The sequence below is a fragment of the Amia ocellicauda genome, chromosome 8 (genome assembly GCF_036373705.1).
Source record: "Amia ocellicauda isolate fAmiCal2 chromosome 8, fAmiCal2.hap1, whole genome shotgun sequence".
NCBI classification, from domain to species: Eukaryota; Metazoa; Chordata; class Actinopteri; order Amiiformes; family Amiidae; genus Amia; species Amia ocellicauda.
The window spans coordinates 41,552,198-41,576,357 of record NC_089857.1 but is presented as its reverse complement, the minus strand read 5'-3'; the positions used below and the strand labels follow the sequence as shown (position 1 = coordinate 41,576,357).

At 37.5% G+C, this 24,160-nt stretch overlaps 1 protein-coding gene across 1 annotated transcript; it reads right to left on the bottom strand.

Annotated features, from left to right (window-relative positions):
• Positions 1 to 1,436: 1,436 nt before the first annotated feature.
• rgs7bpa (regulator of G protein signaling 7 binding protein a) lies at positions 1,437 to 17,860 on the bottom strand. Its single transcript, XM_066711437.1, has 6 exons — positions 17,173 to 17,860; positions 15,931 to 16,097; positions 4,240 to 4,370; positions 3,719 to 3,866; positions 3,384 to 3,454; positions 1,437 to 2,516 (listed from the first exon to the last, which is right to left on the bottom strand). Exons 1-6 carry the CDS (start codon positions 17,320 to 17,322, stop codon positions 2,425 to 2,427), a joined length of 759 nt encoding a protein of 252 aa, XP_066567534.1. The 5' UTR covers positions 17,323 to 17,860; the 3' UTR covers positions 1,437 to 2,424.
• Positions 17,861 to 24,160: the final 6,300 nt, after the last annotated feature.

Here is a 24,160-nt window from a genome sequence, read left to right as displayed (position 1 = left end):
ACCAGAATAAGTAGCCTAATTTATATTTAGTTACTATGTATATGATTCATATTGTGTTATGGTTATTCTGATGGGTCTGTTGTGTTTTATGTTTTATCTATTTGCTGTTTTGTTTTGTTTGCACCATACAGTCTTGCATAATTCCTGTTTTTCAGCAAAGCAACCCGTCAGATCTGTGTCACTCCTCCTGCGGTGCAGTTTCCACTGCGGGTGGGGGTTTGTTGGTCTCTTCAGCTCCTCCCCGGTTGCTAGTGGTGTCAGTTTGTTCGAGAAGTGTGCTGTGGGATTCAGTCAGGACAACAAAATGTTTTTTTTGCAGTTAATCTACCCTTAACACACCAACCTCTAGATAACATATGACCTCTGGTACAACCCATTGTTGGTGTGAAACATCTGCTTCCTATCAACATTTGAACTGTTCTGATTTAAGACGTTCATCCGTTTACTGGAAGAAGAGGTGGCTGATCCCTTGGGTGTTCCTGCAAATCATGCAGCTGGGATCTTTCATGACTTCTTCTCTTCCCTTTGCTGTGACTTTGTGTACAGTTTGTTTTTATTTTAACATTAAGGATTTAAAGCTGTATACACAGGTATTCAGGACACCGGGCAGTACAAATGTGACTTTTAAATACACTCAGCAAGGAGGGTATTGTTTTTTTTAACAAATTAAAGCCACACATTTCAGTTTCACATCCAAAGTTAACCATGATTAATATTACTAAATTAGAGTGTTGTTTTAAACGGCAACCATGCAACTTTCTATTAAAAATGCAAGAATGTAAAAATTAATGTATTGATCAATCTCATTGTCTTGCATTGCTTTGGCTTGATCAATCTCATTGGCATTGGAGTGCAAATTGGTGTATAAATATATAAATCTGCTGCAGTGGATAAGATGACATCTAGTGGCTTCTGTGTGCATCAGACTGCAGACTCACACAGTGAGGAGTCCCTGAAATGCAGTGAAGCTTGAATCAAGAGGCCACGTTGCTGTTTCATTATCATTCAAGTTTTAGATTAACTAAACTTTTTCTCAAATTACCAAGTTCTTAAAAAAGGAAAAGACACAATTAATTAATGATAATATCCATTGAGGAATAATGAGAAATGTCATATTTTTTTATATGAATATGAAATGAAATACCAATAAAAATGCTTGCTTAGTAGGGCCTTAAACCAATTAGATATGTAAGGACTACTGAACACTTTAAGGAGGTGATATAACAATTAAATTCAGCCTTCTACTTTCTTATCCCCTTAAAATTAGTATGTTATTCACACAGAATAGTATTATATTAAAAAAATCTCAACATTTAATATTAGCCTGCTGTTTAAAACAATATTGTATACATCAAGGTGAAATCCTGTAGGTGATGCACTTTTACCTCTGAATAGGAATCAGAAACAACAATGCCTTTTATTTAAATAAAAAAGGTTTATTAACAATGTAAAATGACCTATATTTTTCATTAGATTGAACTACCTCCAGCATGCCCTAAACATTTAATACTATATCAATAAGCAAGTGCCATGCTTTGCCCTTTCTGTTGGTTATAAAATGTCATTACAGAGAATTTTGCCTTGGGCATTGTTTAAACCACCAATTCAGAAAAGAAAGCCATCCTGGAAAAGAACCTAGAATATCATGTTGGTGTAATGGGTTCATTATATATACAAGTCTAACATTTTGATTTACATATATGTGCAAAAGTTCATTTAAATATCATATATTCCTTGAAATGTAAAAGAAAAGGTTGGATACAGGTTCCCGGTATATGGAAGACTAAATAATGATCAGTATATAGAAATAATAAAGAAACAGAAAAAAAGTAGTTTTTTCTTCCTATGCATGGCTTCTATATGCACTGTTTGATTGGTTCGGTTAATTAGTTAATTACTGTTGGTCAATCTGAGAGTAAGGTTTATATGACTCCTAGTAAGAGTTCCTGCAGTTGTCATAACATCTACGTGTTTGAAGAAGGGAGTTTCAATAGAGCATATATCAGATTGTGTCTTATTTCCTCAATATACAAATCAAATCAAATCTTGAGACTCCTAGAGTAATGGAAGAAAAGAAAATCCACATTTTGTTGTTGTTTTTGTTTCATCTGGTCACGTTGCCTAAAGGCAGCCATGCAATAATATCACTCCAGTTACAAAAATGGAAAAAATCTTTATAAAGCATCTTAATCAAAATTAGATTAAAATATATAAGTTAAAACTATTGATTTTCAGAACTTTTTAACAATTATTTTCTTGTATTACAAAATAAAAATAGAAAATGGGCAGCCTTTTCAACAAAAAGAAGAACATTTTAGAAATGGCAGTTATAGGTTGAAGGGAGATACAATATGTTACTAAATATCGTTTGTTCTAACGGGATCCTAATTGCAGTTTTTGCCGTTTGTTTTGGAGATCGACACTTTAGCTTGACACGAGGCAGCAAAGACCGAAGAACCGTCTCTTCCTTTGTCTCACTAGAGGGTAGGGGGTGAGGTTCAGGAGGCTGCTGTCATCTGCACAACAGAAGAATAGAAAGAAAGAGTGACAGAAAAACAGAAAATATCAACTCACCTTTCCAAAAAAATTTACACTCTTGTGGGTCACACATTTAGGGGTATGGTGTAAAAAATACAATCAAACTGACCATGAAACAAAAACATTCGGCGTACCTGTAGAATTTTAAATTGGCAAAAGTTGGCGTAGAAAGACAGAACTGCGTAAGGCTGCCCAGACAAACATCTGACCCAACTGGCACTTTTTATTGGGCTGAAGATTTTGACTCCTGCCCAATGCAAACCTTCACACTGTTCGAAGTTTCTGGTGGGACAAGGGGATGTTTTGATCCCTTCCCTAATTTAATAATGACTATCCTTTATCTCAATTAAAAGGGGCCCATTAAGGTAGTTAATTGACCAGGAAACAGCTCAGGTGATAACTCTGTAACATGAAAACAATCCCCCAAAGAATAGCCTTTAGTGTAACGAGACATGTAAGGTATTAGAAGCTTAGCAACCATTAGGGCGATGATAAACACATGGTATTTGTTTAAATATAAAATTCCCCAAGGCTGGATGCATGGTAAGTATTTCACTTTATACATTTCAAAGCAGCTACTTAAATGCCTCAGTACTTTGTCATGACCTAGTGGCTGAGGCCCTTCCCTGCGGTGTCTTCAATCTGCTTTGTATTTAATAAAGAAAAACATGACCTTATTTTCCATATCCCATTCTTTCCTTTGTGTTTTCCCTGAGGTCTTTTCTGTTCTGTTGCTATTGGGCAAAAAATAAAATCTATGCCGCAATGAAAGGCGGATTCAAACATTGAATAAGCAACAAAAGAAGAATGTCTTGAAAGGAAAGGAGATTCTAATGATTACGTACCTTGATTTTTTAATGGTAAAGGCATAGTCTCCCTGAGTTTTGTTAGCAGGTTTTTCATTTCCCGCATGTCTCTGTTGAGGGACACACATAATTGAGTGAGTCTCACACATTTGTTCAATGTGATGTATCTGCTATATAAGGAACCTAGAATAAGTATTTTAATTATAGGTCTGATTCAGGTTTCGCCACATTAGTGGGATGGGAATGTGCCCATCATAGTATCTGCTCAAGGTTCTCTCAAATGTGAAGAGATGTACATAATCTTGTCCTTCATTTTCTAAATCTGTACTCTTACATCTCAAAAGTTGTAAATTCAGGTCTGAAGTCATAATTACCTTTCAGTGTTTTCGATATCGGTGGAAACCTGCCAGGAGTACTGATGGTAATCTACAGGCGAGGATGAGGTGTCTTCTAATATCGGGATTTCAGAGCTCTCCTCTATTTTGGAGTCGAAGATTTTGGGAACGGGACAGGACTCCTTCCCTGCAAATACAACCATTTACACAAATTAATCCCCCCTCAATCACAGCGGGCATGGAAAGTTCATTTAGTAAGGAGTGTGTATCAGACTTCTGTATAAATGTATCAGTGGGGTAATGTAAGTTACACATTACACAAGTTTGAAAACCTGAGCGATTCTGTGGCTGGTTGGATGAGGTTTGCCGAGTCATGAGATAGAGATTGAGATGGATAGAGAAATGCCGAGTGGTGTTGGCAGAAAATGCAAACCTTATTAGAAAACATTTCAACCTGTTTACATTTGAATCAGCGGGCGTTCTGCGGTGTGAATGTGGCAAAGCACAGCTGACAGGGGGTATATTTGAGCTCAAAGAACAACAGATCGTGCTGGCAGTACCTTTTCTGTGAAGCTGAAGGGAGCCTAAAAGACACACAGACTTCAACATTTCCGTGATATACATTTCTAGACAGCACTGCAACTGTATAAAAAGTCTACAGATTTCTGGGTGAATCTCTCCATCTTCTGGGCTGAAATACACAAACAAACATAAACATCAAGATTACTTCTTATTTTCTTCTTACATAAATGAATGAATCAAGAAATACATAATTGAACAGTTGTTTGATGCAGTTAGAAGCTGATGGCTGTTCTGGTTGAGATTAAAGTGTCATATGAAGTATTTATGCCCAATTCTCAGAACTAAACACAATCCTTAAACTTAAGTATAAGGGGACCCACCCTAACTGTATTGAGAATGTGTTATTTCTGCCATTAATTAACTGAACTTCGTCACTTCATCTTTCCCTTCATCTTTTCTTTTTCCCATTACTTTTGTCACTAGCTGCCCAGCCTATAATTTCTGAGGATGCTTTTGATTATTAAAGATGCTAAAGCTATTAATTCATTTTGTAGAAATAATAGACAATAGAAAAAAACATGTCAAATGGAAAATGACAGGGAAAAATGCTAATTGTAAAAATAAAATCAATTTAAACTCAGTTTAATTTAATAACAATGTAGGTAAATTATAAATATAACACAGACCTGTATGTTACAAATATTCCAAATCAATTAATTCATATTTCAAAATACTAAATAGATAGCTAAATATATAAATAATTGTAAACCCATTAGATGGAGCTATTGCTCCAAATAAAACTGTCCTTCTGAATCACAAAACAACACAACTGTGCAATTCTGTACTTCACAATAGTGGGTTTACCTTCCAAAAGCTAGATCACGTTTAATTCTGTGTTAGGAACAAATTTGAGGTATAGGTTTCTGGTATAAATATATTTCATTTTTTTCGTTCAATTTCAGGAATATATTTGCAGTAAATACGTCTTAATCAAAATTATAGGGGCAACAGGTAAAAGAAAAATGTATAGTTATAAAATAAAACTCATAACAGCTGGAATGCCATTCAATACACAGCCTGCCCTTTCTTCTGAAAAATGGACTGAAGATGTTTGTTGTTTGTTTGTTTGTTTGTTTGTTTGTTTGTCTGTTTTGTCAGCAGAATCTACGCATTGTCAATTACCAAGATTTCTTCTCCCTGGAGGACCCAAAGCTCGACAGCTTTCTCTTTGTATGCTCTTGTCATGCCTTTTTCAAGTTGACTAGACACAAAGCTTGGGTTTCGTTTCTTGTTTTCCTTTCCAGTGTGTAACTGACAATGGGCTAAACTAAAGCCTCACAGTTTCCTATGAAGGTGCAGACAGACAGAGAGAGTGTAATACAGCAACTCTTTTCATGTGAATTCACATGACCTTGTGGGAATTTTCCTCTCTAGTGGCCGTGATTACAACGGAAAACGAATAGCAGCTAATTTCTGTCATAAAATTGATTGTTGAGACTGGGCCAGTAATTAGATTAATGTGTGCATATAAAGCCTGACTTCACCTCCACCATCCTCTTTGTGTTTCCACACACTGTGAGAATTCTGTGATTTTTTAAAGCAAATATTATGATAAAAAAAAAAATTGTAGAAAGCTACAATTGCCTGATTATCTGCAGGATACAAATATGAAAATAATAATAGTAATGATATAAATTATGTATTATTCATTTATGTTTAATGATTAATAATTTGACAAAACATCGGACAAAATAGGTAAAACAGGTCTACCTGAAATATGAGGTTGCAAGTCAGATACTATAAATCACTCCTGGCAAACTATTACATGTTATGAGATCAATGTATTTCTATACATAGATTGTACACTGTATTGCTTTACAAAATGGTTTAAGCAAATCATCTGGCCTAAATATTTTCTGTGTTTTTCCTGCCCAATGGAGGTTCGAGGTATTCCAGACATAGTAAACAGCCTTCATCAGATAACGTGTTCTTTCATTTAGACTGTGGGCTCTTTCCATGTGATGAAAAGGAAGCAGCACTGGCTACTAATAAAACCCTGTGTATAGTAACACAGACAAAGCCTTATTAGTGGGATTAGAAGAAGATAAAGGCAAATGTGTAATTGAAAAGGTCACAGTCATTGTGCATCCCTGTTTACTAGCTACAGGAATAGTAAGCAAAATCGGCATCAGAGAGTTCTGTCCATTAAAAGGACGGGCATAATCAAAGATACAGATATTAGCCTTGAGGAATAGACTACATGTGATGTAATAAAGCCCACCATAACGTTCTCACATTATCACTGCCTCTGCATCTAAAAGTGGCTTTATGAACTCTGGCTTAAGCCTCATCCATTGTGAATGAAATCATCTTGTTTTTACACAATATTCTGTTTTGTAATCAAGCTCTATGACCGTTTATAACAGTTTAAAGACCATGAATGAATTGTCATGGATTAATTTAACCATTATATTACAAATTGACTGTCAGGATAAACCACATTATATTACTTTCATCCCTGCTTGATGTGAATTTTTGCTGTAGAGTTCTCTTTAAAAATATTATGGCATTTTAGCGAACTGAGGGAAACATAAGAAGCTAACTGCAGGTAATTCAAACCAAAAGCAGACATCACTGAAAGCAAAGAGAAAGAAGACACCTCATCAGAAACCCATTATTAGACTGCTCGTGCAACTTGCAAGTAAGGTTTATTACTGCAGAACTCTTAAAATAATTATTTTAATACAAACAATGGTAGCAACACAAAACACCAATCAAATCAAGTTCAGCCATTACATCAGACTTTCAATCCAATCAACAGGGTAGACCAGTCCTCATATTTAATGTGCAATTCTCTAAAACATGCCACATTAGGGTCAGACCAACGTTCTGCACTGTTACAGAAGCCAAATGTCTCTTGAGAATCTCTATTCATTTCCTGAAAGAAGGCAACAAATACGGCAGGAACAAGATACAACAAATACTGGATTAAACTGATGTCAGGAAATGTAATTTGTATTCAGCTAAATATGTGCAGAAAGCTGGTTTAGTCTTTCCAGTGTTCTTCTTTACTGGAACCTATGTCTGTTTTATCTGGATGAAGAAGGCAATAAAACCTTTCAAACTGTTTAAAAAACATGTAGGACTGCAGTCTGCACTTGTACTTTTCAGGAACCGTCACGTTTAGGTTCACGTCAGGTTTAGATAATTGTGAAAGTCAACTTATTTTGGAGACCTGGCAACACCCCAGGTTTCTCGCTTTGAATGAAAATAATCCTGTTGATCACTATTTTCAACTAAAGGGGACAGTTATGTAGAAAAATAATCAATAGTAATGTCAAACATTTAAAAGGCAAACGATAATGTGTCTCTTTTTTAACTTAGGTTTGTTATAACGCACCTGTAAAACACATTAGGTAACACAACCGTTTGAATCAGGCTTATGGTTGTCTTTATTATTAATGCAATAAAATAATTATATTCTAAGTACTAACTGAAGGGCCTTAATGCCTTATGATAATCTATATGGCACACATATCAAATGAAAAGGTGAAAAATGACAAAACTGTCTATTTAAAATGAAAAATACACTAGGAAAACATTATTTTTAAGCTGTTTAAGCACATTTTGAAACAGATTTTTGAACTCTAATTTCCTTGATTACCAATGTTGGTATAGCATCAGTATTTCCATTTCTATTTTATAAATGGAGGTTCAAATTAATAAAATACAGCAAGCTCTTTATTACATAATTGAGCTTTATATTCTTAATTAACATTGTTAATTCAATTAAGGATTCAATTAAACAATTAACATCTCAGTTGGCACAAAAACCAGCAGGACAGGGGGTCCTCCAAGACTGGTATAGGACTGACATATCTGAAAAGGATCATTGGCTGAGTTTCCATGTATTGTTTTAACTGACTGGAGAAATTGATTTCGAGTTTTTAAAAAAATACCTGTAATTTCTGGCTTTCAATTGTACCACTAGAAAGGCGTTTCTTTGCCCCGACCTCACACTAAGGTGGGAAAGGGTGATGTTGAATATGCAAATTAGCCATGCATGCAAATCTGGCGCTCTTGATTGAATGTCAGGGAACATGGGTTTCTTTACACAAACAGCTGCAGGAAAGGGGCACCCGTGGAAATCCTTGATCATTGGGTTATATGTCATGTTACTATGTGTGCCAGCTGGTGGTTTAATAATTAGTTTGGCATAATTTGCCCCATGTGGCTTTCAAATATTATTCGTCCAGACATATCGTTAGCAGCAAATCATGTTTCAATGAATTCTTTTCCCAATCATTTAATTAAAAAGGATCACGGGTCTGCATGTGGAATGCTCGAGGGTTGCCCCTATCCTTATGCTTATTTTTTCAGAGAGAAACTCAATTGTGTCGAGCTGCTTTGTACAAGTGAAATGCACGCACGGTATGAAAAAGAACTGCTTTTCAAAGGGAACAGGTTGTGCTCCCTGCACTGGACCCATTTCTAATAGAGTGATAGCACCCTGCAGATATAAAAGCGTGAGAGTTCAGGGACCAGGTTACTATGACAGAGAAGCCATCTGGAGATGTCTTGTGACAATGAAATCCTGTTCAAGAGCAGCAATACACAAATACACAAAGCCCTGATCTCACTGCCTCATGCAGTACAGTTTTTCCAGCCTATCTGTATAGGCACAATGTTATCTAATACTGTATTTTCCACATTTTTCAGATGCCTTATTGTATACCTTGTACAGTGCATAGTTCATGGCAACAGTTTGCACAATGCTGCGCTTTTCAGTTTCATAATTGGATAATATAACTTAATTGGGTTTATTGTCCTCATCATTTATATTTTTTAAAATCACCTTCAGTATGCTTTGCCACTCTTATTACATTTCCTTATTTATAAGGGATAAGTAAAACATTGGACTGTGTTATGATTAACAGTAAATGCTAATAGTAAACTACTCAGAGGGGTAAACTGGTGTATGCTACCCCCTGGTGGAGGCAACTCTGCATCTCCTCAAACAAACCGTGCCCTACTTTGTAACTAAAATTGTAGCATTTACTGCCAAGTCACTTCTGAATTCCAGACGGCATTTTCGAAGAACTATATCCACTAAAAAGAAAACGGGTCTCATCACACACATTAAGGGCTTTTCAATCCACAAAAGATTTGAAAGTACTTCACTGTTTTCCTTTGTTGAATAAACATGCCCTCTTTTCTCCTGCACCATAGCCATGAACATTGTACAGCAGTAGCTTAAAAAGGGAAGACAAACAGCAGTTGGAGTCTGAATACTGTGTTTAATCGGTGCCAGAAAAACAAGAACACTTTGCATAGTATATCTTGTTAAAAAGGGTTTGAGACCTACAAAGGTTAATTCTAAACCCGCCGGTTGAAAACACACAAAAAGAGACAAATATGTTGCTGTTGTTTTTGTCTGTAAAATCTGTAAAGGCCATTGTTTGTTATCTGATCAAATTGCTTTCTGAAGGAGGTGTCGTTTGCCTGGCAGCTTTCCCATTAATGTTAAGATAATGTTTCACAGTTGAAAGGCATTAGGAGACGTCTTCTGCGAGAATGGCGGCTAACAGATGTTGTTCGTTTTTAAAAGAGCATCAAAGGCATCTGATTGTCCTGTTAGGAACCTGCCTTCCATTGAGGGGTTACTAGAGTTTTCTAGATGGCTTAAACTGAACAATCAATCTCTTCTGCTATGGACAGGAATATTTTCAGCTGTCTGCATGTCTGACACTACATCAGCCAGCATCTTAATTTTCATATATGCACTAGCAAGTGAATTCACTCTATGATATGGCTCCTGCTGTTCCTGGCAGGATTATCTTAAAAAAAATGTTTTAAGACCAATCCATATTTCTTATGGTATAGTTATTAGCAAATCTGTGTAAGAGGCAGAGAATAAACTGCCTACAGGAATCTTTTATTTTTGAAATAATCTATTCATATACACTCTCACCTCATAATTAAACAGATACCAGCTTTGTAGTGATGACTACTGTGTCAGGGAAACATAAATAACCAAAAGCAGAAATGGTTGAGTGCAGTCTCTGATGAAGGCACAGTACTGTGCCTGCATCAAAAAAATAATCCCAACCATGTTGTAGATTCTGTTCCAGCAGAATTGTATTGCTATTTTGTTGCCATCCCAAATCTCTCTTACCAATTATCAGATAGTAATTTTCTCATTGCAAACACAATATATGTATTTTGTTTATGTCACGGCCATCTCACAAGTCTAAACAAATGTTTATCTTTCTTCTGAAAAACAAAATATTTATTTTAATTAGACATTTTCAATAGTGTGCTCCTGGTAAAACTAACCTTGGTAACTAATTTATAATAATCAAGAGTAAATATATGGGTTTAAAGATTAACATTAGGTTCCTAGACTATCCTAGTCCAAATTATTTACTTATAAGCAGAGGTGGTCAATGGTGTTAACACTGTTTTCCAGTAAGAGTGAGTACACTCAGGTCATAGTCCCAGAGCCTAGACTGGTAACAGGGTAGCATATGACTCCGCTAGTTCCTCGCTAACTAGTCCCAGACTGACTAACCTCACCCATTCTCAATGTACACGCACCTTAGCCATAAACTTCCTAGTACCTGTGGAACCAAGTTGTAAATCAATTCACGTTACCCAAACACTCTTCAAAAAACACCAGAGTTTACAAAACACCCCTTATCTGTTGCATTCCCAAGTAAGCTACATCAATCAATCTGTGAATCTGACTCGCCACAATGAAGTAGCAGAGACTGGACAAAAATATATATTCTTCAAACTGCTGTAGACCCAGATGGGATTTTCTTGGGCCTCATTAGCAAACATCTCTGCAGAGCACACTGATGGCTGTGGGACCGTCTCCTGCAATGCCCTCAGCAGGGACTCCATTACAGAAATGTTCCTTTACTCTCCACATCTATACCCAGGATCCAGATCACTTTGTGTTTTAATCATCTGTGTTACAGAAAGAGGGTTGGTCCAATGGCATTGCTACCATCTTGGCTACAGGGGATGTGTTGTTTATGGGAAGATCTTTGTGTAATGCTGGAATTATGACCTTCCAAAGTTCTGGTCTGGGGAACTACTATTGCTGCCATGTACACTTTTCAGATGACCGCAGGTAGCAGCAATTCACGTCGTGCATGGGGTGTATAGAAATCCTAATAGAGACCTGATATTTACAACTATGGTTAAGAGGCTTTAATGGTAGAATTATAATTATTATTACATATATCATTCCGAATTTAGTCTTCATGAATGACTGTTTACTACCAAGTGTGTGTCAGGGCCTCATCTTAACTAAATTGTTTTCAGTGTTTAAATTTACTCATTTTTATTTCTGAAGCAATTTGTTCTCAAATTTAAAAACAAAAGAATATGTGTCTCAGCACATTTGAGATTTTGAAATGAAGTTATCTTGAGGTAATTAACCAAATACTTTGTTTAGATAAGTCACAATATAGTGCAACAATCCAGAAAGACAATACAGCTGTCTAGGACCAGGGGTTCAGTAACATATTGATCAGAAAAGCATGTTCTATTAAATAATTGCCCTCTTAAACAACTTTTAACATGTTTTCACTCAGCAAAACTGTAAAATCAAACTTTTGCAAAAACAAATTGCATTCATTTTTCAAACAAACATTTTGAAGTATTGCTTGACATACAACAGAAAAATATTCCATTAGTTCAAAAATAATGGGTTGATTAACTGTAATTGGGATCATACCAGAAAATAGATTTCACTTAATAAAGTTACGCATTTAAATTGTTATTCACGGGCTTATTATACTCCAAAATTCACTGGTGCAGAGGTTAATTTCAGTGTAAAAACTGTGACAAATCTGTCTGCTTTTGTTCTCTTGGTCAATGTGCAAAAGGATGTCTTCTGAGAAGAGCACCTAAATTAGATAAATAAAAGAAGAAGTCAACGATACCCTGTGATTTCATCATTTCAGGATTCTAATACGGATGCCCCCCAAAAAAAGATTGAATATTCTTTCATGGATTCAGTTCAGTTGTTTCCAATTCTGCTACTTTTAAGCTCCTAGAAAATAAGAAAGATAAATACAGTAGGCTGCATAACCAAGATAAGGACATAAAGCTTCGGGCTTTTCTCAGTCACTTCCAATTTTACATTGAATACTGTCGCAGGTCAGGTACTTCCTGTGGCAGTTAAAGATATTCACAAAGACAGTGGGGATGTGCTGGATTGCTGACTGGGCATTAGCAGGGCTACAGTGGGCAGTGGGAAAAGTTTGCTATGTCCTGTTTCCTGTGTATGTTTTGGGATTTCCCTATGGAGGTCTCCTCCCCTGATACTGCACGGTAAGTACCAAACTCTGCAATAATACAGAACAACCAGAATTGACCTGGGATTCTCACACTGCAAGGCAAAGTGATAAGCCAGGGAGAAGATACGCCGAATGAGTCACCGAGTGGTGCAAAGAAATGATTGAGGATGGACTCTGGAGGATGTGTGAAAATAGAGCTGAGAGGAAAGGAATTGGCTACTAACTGCAGATGAATACCAGTATATCTGTGCTTAAACACAGCTCCCTGATCTCTGTGTTATCAACCATCGTGTATAGAAAAATACAATTAATGATACGCCAGAGATCTTTATTATGATCAATTAAGAGATCGATTTAATTCTGATAACAGCTGCAAAATAAAAGTAAGGGATACGAGATTCTTGTGTTAGTGACTGACCATGACTGATATTATTTCAGCTACACTTCTTAAATGTAAAATATGTTTATAACTTAAAATAATTACAGCAAACTGCTGTGAGAAAATCTCATCCTTCGCTATAGAGTAAACCAATACATAAACTTGAAAACAAAATCTGGTGAATCTTTTCTGTGGTAGATGAATGTATTCAAGTAAATAGACAAATGGATATAGTGGCCTTGTATCTTCTTAAGCACCAACCCTCCAAGATATAAGATCAGTCACATCAGTAGCCTTGAATCTTAATAATAGACCCTGTAGAAAATAAAAGTAAAATAATAATAACAATAAAGAAAAGCTGACTTCTAAAAATCAATGCTACCCAATGTGAAGCAATACTAACATCTGTCTTATAAGAAGAGACACAATCCCCCATTAGTGCTCACCTCACTCAGAGTATCAAAACATGCGGATCAAGTGTAGAGGGATGATCAACAGCAATGACCTTGAGATGTCACATGAATGTATAGGGTAGGGTAAATACATCAACTTTACAACCAAAAACAGTAGAAATGAATTAGTGTATAATTAGTTGCCTTCGCTACTGATAGGTGGTACACAGATGAAGTTGAAGGTATGCACACCCTTCATTTGGAACAACATTATTCAGTTAATGATTTAAGCAGCAGCATATGTCAACGTTTCACCGCCACCCCATTTTTGTCAATGGAGATGTAGTCAAAGGTGCTTACACCTAAACCCAGTTCAGTTGAATCAGGGCTGATCAAACTTTGAAAAAATATTGTTGATAAATAAGTATATTCAAATTAACTGTAGGTATTGAATGAAATGAGTCAGTCCGTGGAAAACCTTGTTTAAAATGGATGTTGTGAATACTGAAGTACTGAATATCAGTTACCATTGTACAGAATGTGTAGAAATGCACACTACAGTGTGGCTGTGCCAAGGAGGGAGCTGTTCCTGGGAATTGAAATTACTATTCATAATTTCTGGGCCATTGTTTGAGAAGCACAGAGGACATTCATATACATTTCGCCAGCTGGTAGTTGATTTTTACCTTTCTGGGGAATTGTTTCCAATACACTATTCATGTTACTAGACACGTTTTAGTGACATTTTTGAGCTGAAGGCTGAGACAGAGGGAAGAACAATCACCTTGTAGAAAGTATAATTAATCTCTTGATCTAATGATGATGCCGTAAATTATTCGAGCCACCACTGGTAGCACAAGCTGTCCATGTTTTTCTTCAGAGGGATAATAGTCCAAGTTTTGGATCAGTGCCGCACTCGATTATAGGTTTTAAAATCACAAAACTCAAAGGTAACAGAAAAAAAAAAGATTTTTTTTAATCAAATGAAATATGAGAACTTGGAGAAGTCAAAACCCCAGCATGTTCTGAGGTATCTGAGGTTATGACTGGCAGACAGTGAAACTAGACATGAGTCAATGGCTGCTCCACTTTGGAAAGAGAGTGAACTTGCAACATGACTCCTCAACCTATCAAAGTGCCGAACAGAAAAGAGTCGTTGGTGCTCTTCAAGCCCAGAGTATCCTCAACAGTGAACTGCTTCAATGAAGACAAAAACAATAATGCAATGAAAGTCTTGGATACACTGAATGTTGTACACAATGTATCTATCCTGTTTCAATTAAGCTTTTCCATTTCCTGTCCACTGAAATCAGAAAGACAGTGACTCCTGTTTAGTTACAGCTTCCCATGTGTTCCCAGAACTCAATCAAAACAGCTGATGGTGCTACAGGTATGGTTTATGTATACATAGAAAGGCACTATTTCTAATTTTACCTTATATATATATTATATAGATTATTTCAATGTCAAAGCATAATCTCCATCACACTCAAACAATTTAGCTGGTCTATGACCTAAACTATTTACATTCTTTATCTTGTTTGTCTGTTTTTAATTATGATTTTTTTGTAAATTCATCCCAGTGTTTGTGTGTATCTCTGTGAACTCATATGTAATTCATGCTGCAACGCAAACCCAGACTAATGATGTTGAAAGTTTCTAGGTCAATACAATACACAGGAGAATGGGGGCACATGGATGTGTGGCTTTAGAAAATCTGTATTCTGCATTGAGACAGATTCTTCATTCCCCCTCTCAAAAGCGTTGTTATCAAAGGCTAATGCAAATACACCTGTTTCTCTTGGGATATCAGATTGCAGATTATGGCTCAAATTGACCAGTGCCCAGTCAACATGAATCCAATTTAACTGTACTTTTGAGCACAGTGGCGCTGTCCAAGAGCATAACAATATACCAAATATAAGGGTATGTACATTGAACATCTCCAGCCTGCCTTCAACATTGACATTGAATATATTGGTGAATATTGCCAATCCCATCTATTCTCAGTCCTATAAAAGATTCAGGTGAAACATTTCCTTTTAAAGTCTGTGAAGTAGAACAAATACACAAACTATCAAGTTGTTGTTATATTCTTGGAACCTGAAACATCATTATCATATTAAAACAAGCAATTTAAAAATGATCTTTAGTGTACCAAGGTCATGTCAACAAAGTTATCACCAAACCTAACAAAGTGTGTATCTCGTACATAATGCTATATAAGACTCCCTTAGCGGAAATATAACATTCTCAGAATAAATGTTTTAAAAACAACTCATGAGGTTTTTGCTCATATTATGACCATGTTTAGTACTACGTCCTTTAGCAGAAACAGAGGCACTAACTTGGATTATTAAGAGAGATTCGGTATCCTACACACATCCTGCCAAAACGCACACCAAATGTGTCAGTTTGAGTAGTCAGGAAATTAGATTCAAGTGAAATAATTGTTCCATCTTTCATATATGTATCATCTCTCTAGTGATACATATGTACACGCATGCGCTACAGGTATCAGCACCATGGCCAGATCCACGTCCAAATGTTACTCCACTAACTGGGCTGAGAAGTTCAAATCCAACTCCGCCAAACACATGCAATCTACCATTATTATTTTTAGTTTTAGTTTGTAATTCTCCTTACCCCGAAATGACTGAAAGTTTTTGATGTGCGGTCCGGGCCATCTCACAGCCTTTGGTTCGTGTCTTATGCATCTCTGCCCGCAGCGCAGGACAGTCGACCGAGACGTCGCCGATGGAGATGACTAGTTCACGGTACAGGGCCACCAGTGTATTGAACTCCTGGACAATCTGAAAAACACAGCCTGAACTGTTGCTTCCCATTATGTATGTATCATGTAGTAAACAATTTCCCGGTGTCTGCCAGCTTAACATTTTAAAATGGTGGATCTTCAGAGAGAGAGAGAGAGAGATAGAGAGACAGAGACAGAGACAGAGAGAGAACATTTTAACATTAGGAGCTATTATATAAGGACCCCCTACCAGCCAGTGTTGTTCACTTTACATCATAAAATATATAGTTTTTTGTTACCTTAACATGATTTGATCACTGGGTTACCCGTGGGTTATTTGTATCTATGATCTTAAACAGATTAAATAATTTGGGAAGTGTAAAAGAACACATTTATAAAATGGGTGTAAAGAATTCGTATATAATTGACATCACTGTAGTTGAATGATACACGTAAGATGCCTTAATTCCCAGTATAGTAAAATTATATATGTGTGTCTCTGTGTGTGTAGCGGAACCATATTGCATTATTACAGGTACAGTTAATGTTTCTTTAAGCTTTGCTTGTGTGCTCACTCTTTAAGCATTGCATTCATTTGGTAAGGCGCAGGCAAATTATATTAAATTAGTTGTTATCCTTTTATAATTCTCAGAAGCTCTCCGGTGTGTGTGAGACTGTCACCACTAAGACACATATAAAGACAGTCCTGACAGCAAACCTGCCAGATGACTGCACGTGTCAATCAATCATTCTGTGCATATTGCACAACCCGCTTCAAACATAAATACTAATACAATGCACATATACCATTTGCCATGTATAGATATTGCATTGCAGGCTCTGTATGTACAAGTACAATCTATATGGCGAAACAGTGTGAACAGAAATAGCCTCTTTGGTGAGTGACCGTGGGGAGCACTATTTAAACAATGCACCCTCACAACTGCGTTTATCCCCAACACAATTCCGCATGCAATAATGGTATCAATGGTTTACTGCAGTTTAAAAATAGTGCAACTGCACGTGATCTGAATTGCAAAGGTGCTGGTGGTGTGTGTGTGTGTGTGTGGGGGGGGGGGGGTTACACCGGAGCAGTGGATGCAATGACAAAACCCCCACTGTGGTGTACCTACCATCCTGCAGTCCTCCAGGGCTCGCTGGGTTTTTAGGGTGCTCTCCGTGCTCTCCCTGCGCTCCGGGTCTCTGTAAGGAGGCTTGCCGATCTGAAAAATGGATCCGGCGGATCTGGGGCGGTTCTTGCGCCCATTCGGTGCAGAACTCATGCATACACATCCACTAAGCCACCCTGCACTGACGAGGAAGGGTATATCTATCTCTTGTTTTTAATTTTTATTATTTTGGCTTGTCTTTTTTTAGCAGCTGGCCGAGTGGCTCCAGAATCACTCTATTGTTGAAGGAGATCTTTCCAGAGGAGCGCCTGCGACTCCTGTCTGCATCGCTTCCACAGCCCGAGCGAGTCACCTTCACTTCAGCAGAAGAAGCCCAATTCCAGCTGAAATATCCGCACACATTGCCGTTCATGCACTTCAGGGGCGGATTCACAGCTGGCCAGATGTAACCATTGCTTGCAGCTACGAGTTTCCATTAAGAACTAACAGACACAATGCTTAACAATGCAAGTGCATGTCTTATAATAATAATAATAATAATAATAATAATAATAATAATAATAATAATAATAATAATACACGAGACAAAAGATAGTACGGATGCTATAGTCCCGATCTCTTTTCCAAGGTCTTCTTCTGAGAATAGATCTAACCTTGGTGGGAGCAGGAGACGCACGGAATCTGGCAGACTGACGTGGTTAGCAACAGAGCACATTCATAGGACAGGCATACTAATGTGATCCATCAAACCAGACCCCCAGGAGCTCACACATTACCCAATGAAATGTTCAATAGCGGCAATTATATTACTTCTGAGACCCAATTGTTGGAAATCCAGTGCCAGTGGAAGGTTGCATGGTGTCATCTTGCCACGCATGTGTGTGTGTGTGTGTGTGTGTGTGTCGGGGGGGGGGGTATCATTTATATATTAGGAATAGACCCCCTGCTTTAAGACCACCTCGAGGGAACTTGGCTGTAAACGAAAGCCTGCAACAAAAACAAATTGATAGACTAAATCCACATATTTGCACTGGTCATGCATAGCATAGCTTATCACACAGGAGACCCCACGAAATTAAAATGCATGCAGGTTGACAATGTTTGTCTTCAATGTGTTGCGTTTAAATCAGCCTCTTTTATTTGTCTGTCCGCAATGTAAGACAAAGTTTTTCTTCCTCTGCCTGGTGCACGACCGGACATACTGAGTGCACATCATTGCACACTACCATTGTTGGCCGAATTAAGGGTGTCATCTCTGAAGAAGTGTGGCTTTTGTCCCCTTTTTCTCTTGCATTGAACTCTCGCGAGCCTTACCATTCCTCGGTGACCCGCGCTGGCGACAGCTGCACATGCGCAGTTCTGCGTTGGCGGTAAATGAAACGTGTGAACAAGGATCATGGCCGACACATTATTGCCACTATTGCCATTATTAACCATCCTACACTTCAGCGATGTTTGTGAGATGGAGGCGAGAAACGAGGAACAGGAACCCGTTGGTGGTGCTGCAAGGTAATGACGTCAGACGTGCTGCAAGGTAATGACGTCAGACGTTCACTGCAGACAGTAGCATACATAATCTCTTACTCTGTGTATGAACTATTTTTATTGGTATAACTCTTTTCACAAGGCTATGTCCATGTATAATTCTGTTACAGGGAAACAGTTATATTAATACGCATTGCACCAAAGAATTGCAATGTTAAGCATGTAGGGACAATTCCACGGAAATATGGACACCTGACGCTAAAATGTCTAAATGTGCATTTTTTTTGTCCAGTGCTTATTTGGGCTACTTTGTTATAATCAGCTGCTTAATCATTTAATTGAACTTTACTTTGCTCAGTTATATAATTAAGTGGAACAAAAACCCTAGGAAAGCCATGGGTTGGACCAGAACCAAGTTGAGCTGTTATGATTATTATTACTGCTCTATAAGTGCATTAATAAAAAAAAATACATTTAATGGAAGGCTTGTTGTGGTGATAGTTACGAAGGTACATCCTCTGTTCATTCATCTATCATCACAACTAACCAGATTTTTTTTTATACAGTGCATCCATCTTTTTCATCTACCTTTCCAACTCCATCCCTCTATCCTTCTTAATGTGTTTATCCCCTCAGGATACTCATGTTTTGAAATGAAACCGATTATCTATTCATACATTCATAAGTATTTGGTACCATTTTTAAAACTCTTAAATACCTCTGTTATCATTTTAGGGTTGGAGTATTTGTATGGGCATTTGTGAATGTTTTTATATATATTGAATTGCTTTTTTTCCCATCCAGGTTTGCTACAGCCCTCTAGGAATTCCATCTGTGCAATCCTCTGGTGGTGTTTAGTGGAGATTGTTTAAATCCCTCACTATTAAGCACAATTACAAAAGCAAAGCATACGATAGATATCTTCAAGAAGCTTGGTTGTGCTGTATATGGTAAACACTTCTGAAAATGATATACAAATATTTACAAGGCTTAACAGATGCTCCAATATTCAGAACATAATAGCATTCATAACCATCCATTGTCACTTCTCCATTGCCTGTTGATAAAAGCGAGGCATGGTGGGTAATGGAGAATTTGTCATATTACTTCCAGAGAAGGAGGTAGCTTTGCATGAGCTCTGGTGTTTTTTTTTGTTTTTTTAACCCATAAATCTCACTGATGCAAGACGGGATTGAAGTCAGAATGTTGGAATTTCTGCAAAATATAAAATAAAATACAGACTTGTGGTTAATGCTGCTGCCTCCCAGCTCCTGAAACCTAGGTTCAGTTCTGTCCTGGGGTTTCTGCCTGTGTGAAGGTAGCATGTTCTCAGTGTGGCCTCGTGGGTTTTTGCTGGGTTGATTGGCTACTGTAAATTGCCCTGGAGTGGTGTGTGTTTGTGTTGCCCTTTGATGGACTGGCATCCCATCCAAGGTGTACCCAGCCTTGCACCTTACCTGCCTGGTTTGGCTTTGGCTCACCTGGAAATGGATGGATGTGTAAGAAGTCCTTCTGAATTTTCATTAATCTCTTATATTTGGATCAGTAACATTTTCAACCTTTTCAGATAATCACAAATTTGATTTTGGTATGGATCTCCTTGAAGAAATGGCCCCTCAAATGGGTTTTCCTTGGTTTCTCAGCAACGTTTATGACAGATTTACTTCTCGGCCGCTAGGACCCGGATTGGTCAGTGGCGTCTTCCCCTGGAATGGCGTTGACATTGGCATTATGGGTTTAGTGGTGGAGGAATGGATCGATACATTGGGAACAGTTGATAAATCAACTATCAACTATGTGGACTATGTCACAACAGTGCAACAGAACTGAGAGCCAAAGGAGCAGAGCTGGTCATTGCTATTACACACATGAAATGGTCTCATGATATCCGGCTAGCAGAAACGAAAGCAGTTGACCTTATACTTGGAGGCCACAATCACAAATACGCTGTTTTAAAAGAGAACGGAGTCCTGGTCGTCAAAAGTATATCGGATTTCAGCTATCTGTCAAAAAACTGATGTGATAAGAAAGCATGACATGACAATTCGGTATGATGTGAAGAAAATAGTAGTGGAGGAAAACCTTGCAGAGGACTCGTCTATGAAAGAGATTGTTACAGAATATAGTATGAACGTGTAGGTAAGTGTGATTTTTCATTATTATTTTACTTACTTTTATTGCATGAACATGTTTTACTTTGAAGGCTTTACAATTGTTTCTTAGTTTCATTGGAACTGAAAAACTATACAGGGAAAAGAGTTACTTGGTTACAAAAATGTGATTCTTCACATTTTACCTTCAAACAGTTATCTTTCTATGTTAATAGGGATTTAGGGCATCAGGTTTTGTTAATTTTTATTCTTTAGAAATTCAAAAAATATGTTCTGGAATCTAATAATTAATTTTTTTTTTATTTGAATAGCATATCAAACAAAAACACCTTTTCAAGCCTCATAATTTTTTCAGTGATTGTCATGGAAGAAATGGAATGTAAATTTGTAAAATAAATAATAAATAAAATAAATAAATATACTCTAAATCCCAGTTTTCCTGCTGCAGTTTTTTTAAACATGTTTTGACAAGTGAGTATATACCAACAATCAAACAAACACAAATAAAATAGTAAACAAGACCTTCTCTGTGTGTGAGTGAGTGTCACCCTAAACAAGTCTAAACACATCCAATTCTGGAAGCATTTCTGTGCTAGATTAGCAGTATGTGCACTTTGTATTGAATATAAACACAGTTTTTAATAGTCAGTAACTGAAACATTTCATGTAGACTTAATTAATGAATAACGTGATTTTCATGATCTTATTTGCAATATTTAAACAGAGTAAGCAATGATGTGATTTAAATATGAACTTAATAGGCACTTAATATTTAGGCTGTGATAATATACACTCACCTAAAGGATTATTAGGAACACCATACTAATACTGTGTTTAACCCCCTTTCGCCTTCAGAACTGCCTTAATTCTACGTGGCATTGATTCAACAAGGTGCTGAAAGCATTCTTTAGAAATGTTGGCCCATATTGATAGGATAGCATCTTGCAGTTGATGGAGATTTGTGGGATGCACATCCAGGGCACGAAGCTCCCGTTCCACCACATCCCAAAGATGCTCTATTGGGTTGAGATCTGGTGACTGTGGGGGCCAGTTTAGTACAGTGAACTCATTGTCATGTTCAAGAATTTGAAATGATTCGACCTTTGTGACATGGTGCATTATCCTGCTGGAAGTAGCCATCAGAGGATGGGTACATGGTGGTCATAAAGGGATGGACATGGTCAGAAACAATGCTCAGGTAGGCCGTGGCATTTAAATGATGCCCAGTTGGCACTAAGGGGCCTAAAGTGTGCCAAGAAAACATCCCCCACACCATTACACCACCACCACCCTGCACAGTGGTAACAAGGCATGATGGATCCATGTTCTCATTCTGTTTACGCCAAATTCTGACTCTACCATCTGAATGTCTCAACAGAAATGGAGACTCATCAGACCAGGCAACATTTTTCCTGTCTTCAACTGTCCAATTTTGGTGAGCTTGTGCAAATTGTAGCCTCTTTTTTCCTATTTGTAGTGGAGATGAGTGGTACCCGGTGGGGTCTTCTGCTGTTATAGCCCATCCGCCTCAAGGTTGTACGTGTTGTGGCTTCACAAATGCTTTGCTGCATACCTCGGTTGTAACGAGTGGTTATTTCAGTCAAAGTTGCTCTTCTATCAGCTTGAATCAGTCGGCCCATTCTCCTCTGACCTCTAGCATCAACAAGGCATTTTCACCCACAGGACTGCCGCATACTGGATGTTTTTCCCTTTTCACACCATTCTTTGTAAACCCTAGAAATGGCTGTGCGTGAAAATCCCAGTAACTGAGCAGATTGTGAAATACTCAGACCGGCCCGTCTGGCACCAACAACCATGCCACGCTCAAAATTGCTTAAATCACCTTTCTTTCCCATTCAGACATTCAGTTTGGAGTTCAGGAGATTGTCTTGACCAGGACCACACCCCTAAATGCATTGAAGCAACTGCCATGTGATTGGTTGGTTAGATAATTGCATTAATGAGAAATTGAACAGGTGTTCCTAATAATCCTTTAGGTGAGTGTATATATATATATATATATATATATATATATATATATATATATACAAAACATTAAAAAATTGTTTAATCACAAAATAAATACTGACTGAATAGGCGTACACGATTCATCTGATTATTTATAATGTATTACCTGTTCTTAGCACTTGCTGGAAGTAGTGCTGTGCCAAACCGAAATGGACCTGGATGGGTGTTTTGCTACGGTGCAGAAATCGGAGAACAACCTTGGGAATCTGATCACTAATGCGATGCTGAAAGTGACCCACGCAGATGTGGCTCTGTTGAATTCTGTGTTTATCATTTCATTGCATCATATGAACATGTTAAGGTGTTCTAAAAAGACTGCAGCAGTTATTTATGTATACCTTATACCACACACACACACACACACACACACACACACAATGCTTTATTTGCTTTATTATTTCTTAAAGACAGTCCTAGATAATTCCCTTAATGGTGGTCTATTTATGTATTTATTTTGTTCTTATGGCACTTTGCATTCAGATCGCATCTATGCAGCCGGCCCTTTCACGATGCTTGACCTGATGTGCGTAACACATCCTGTCCTGGTCATTGAAACTACAGGAGAGCAGTTATTAGAAGCCCTCGAGAATGGAGTCAGAAATTACCCAAGTTCAGATGGAATGTATATTCTTCATGTATTTCATTTAATTTTATTATTTATTTAAGGGGCAAGGTTGACCTAGAACTTTTTGTGTGGTGATCTTAAAGAAAGAAATGCTAGTTCAGATCACAAGTACAATCCTTTAAGAGTCTCGGCCTCAAGGACTCCAGTAGAAAACCCCTGCATAATTGATCATAATGGGGATTCTCTGGGATAATTGGAGTTTCAAGATTAGGTACTAAGGAGTCATGGAAACTGACATAACCTTTATCACTCCCTCTCTCCCTAGCAATGCTGTTGTATGGGGTCACATTTCTATTGCAGTGAGGTAGAACTGGCATTACATTTGTCAGGAAATTCACAAATTCAGACTGTTTCAAAAACAGCATGCTACATTATAACTTTGACAGCTTCATATGCATATTCCCTGTTCAGTTATAATAATATCATCATAAACACACCTTATTTTCAGATTTCCCCAAGTTGCTGGAGTAGAATTTGGCTTTGACCCAAATGCAGAACCAGGACATAGGATAGTTTTGGAGACTGTAAAAGTCCAAGGTCGATGTCTGGAAAAATGCAAAGTGTAATTAATATCTATAAAGCAATACTTGGCAAATGTAAGAACTTTTTGATTTACTGCAGATATTACAGCACTAGTTATAAATAAGTATCAGATAATATCTCACTCTCTCCCCTAATAAACTGAATTGCACTTTTTGCTGATGAAACTGCAGTCCACGTCCAATTAATCCCGAATAGTGTT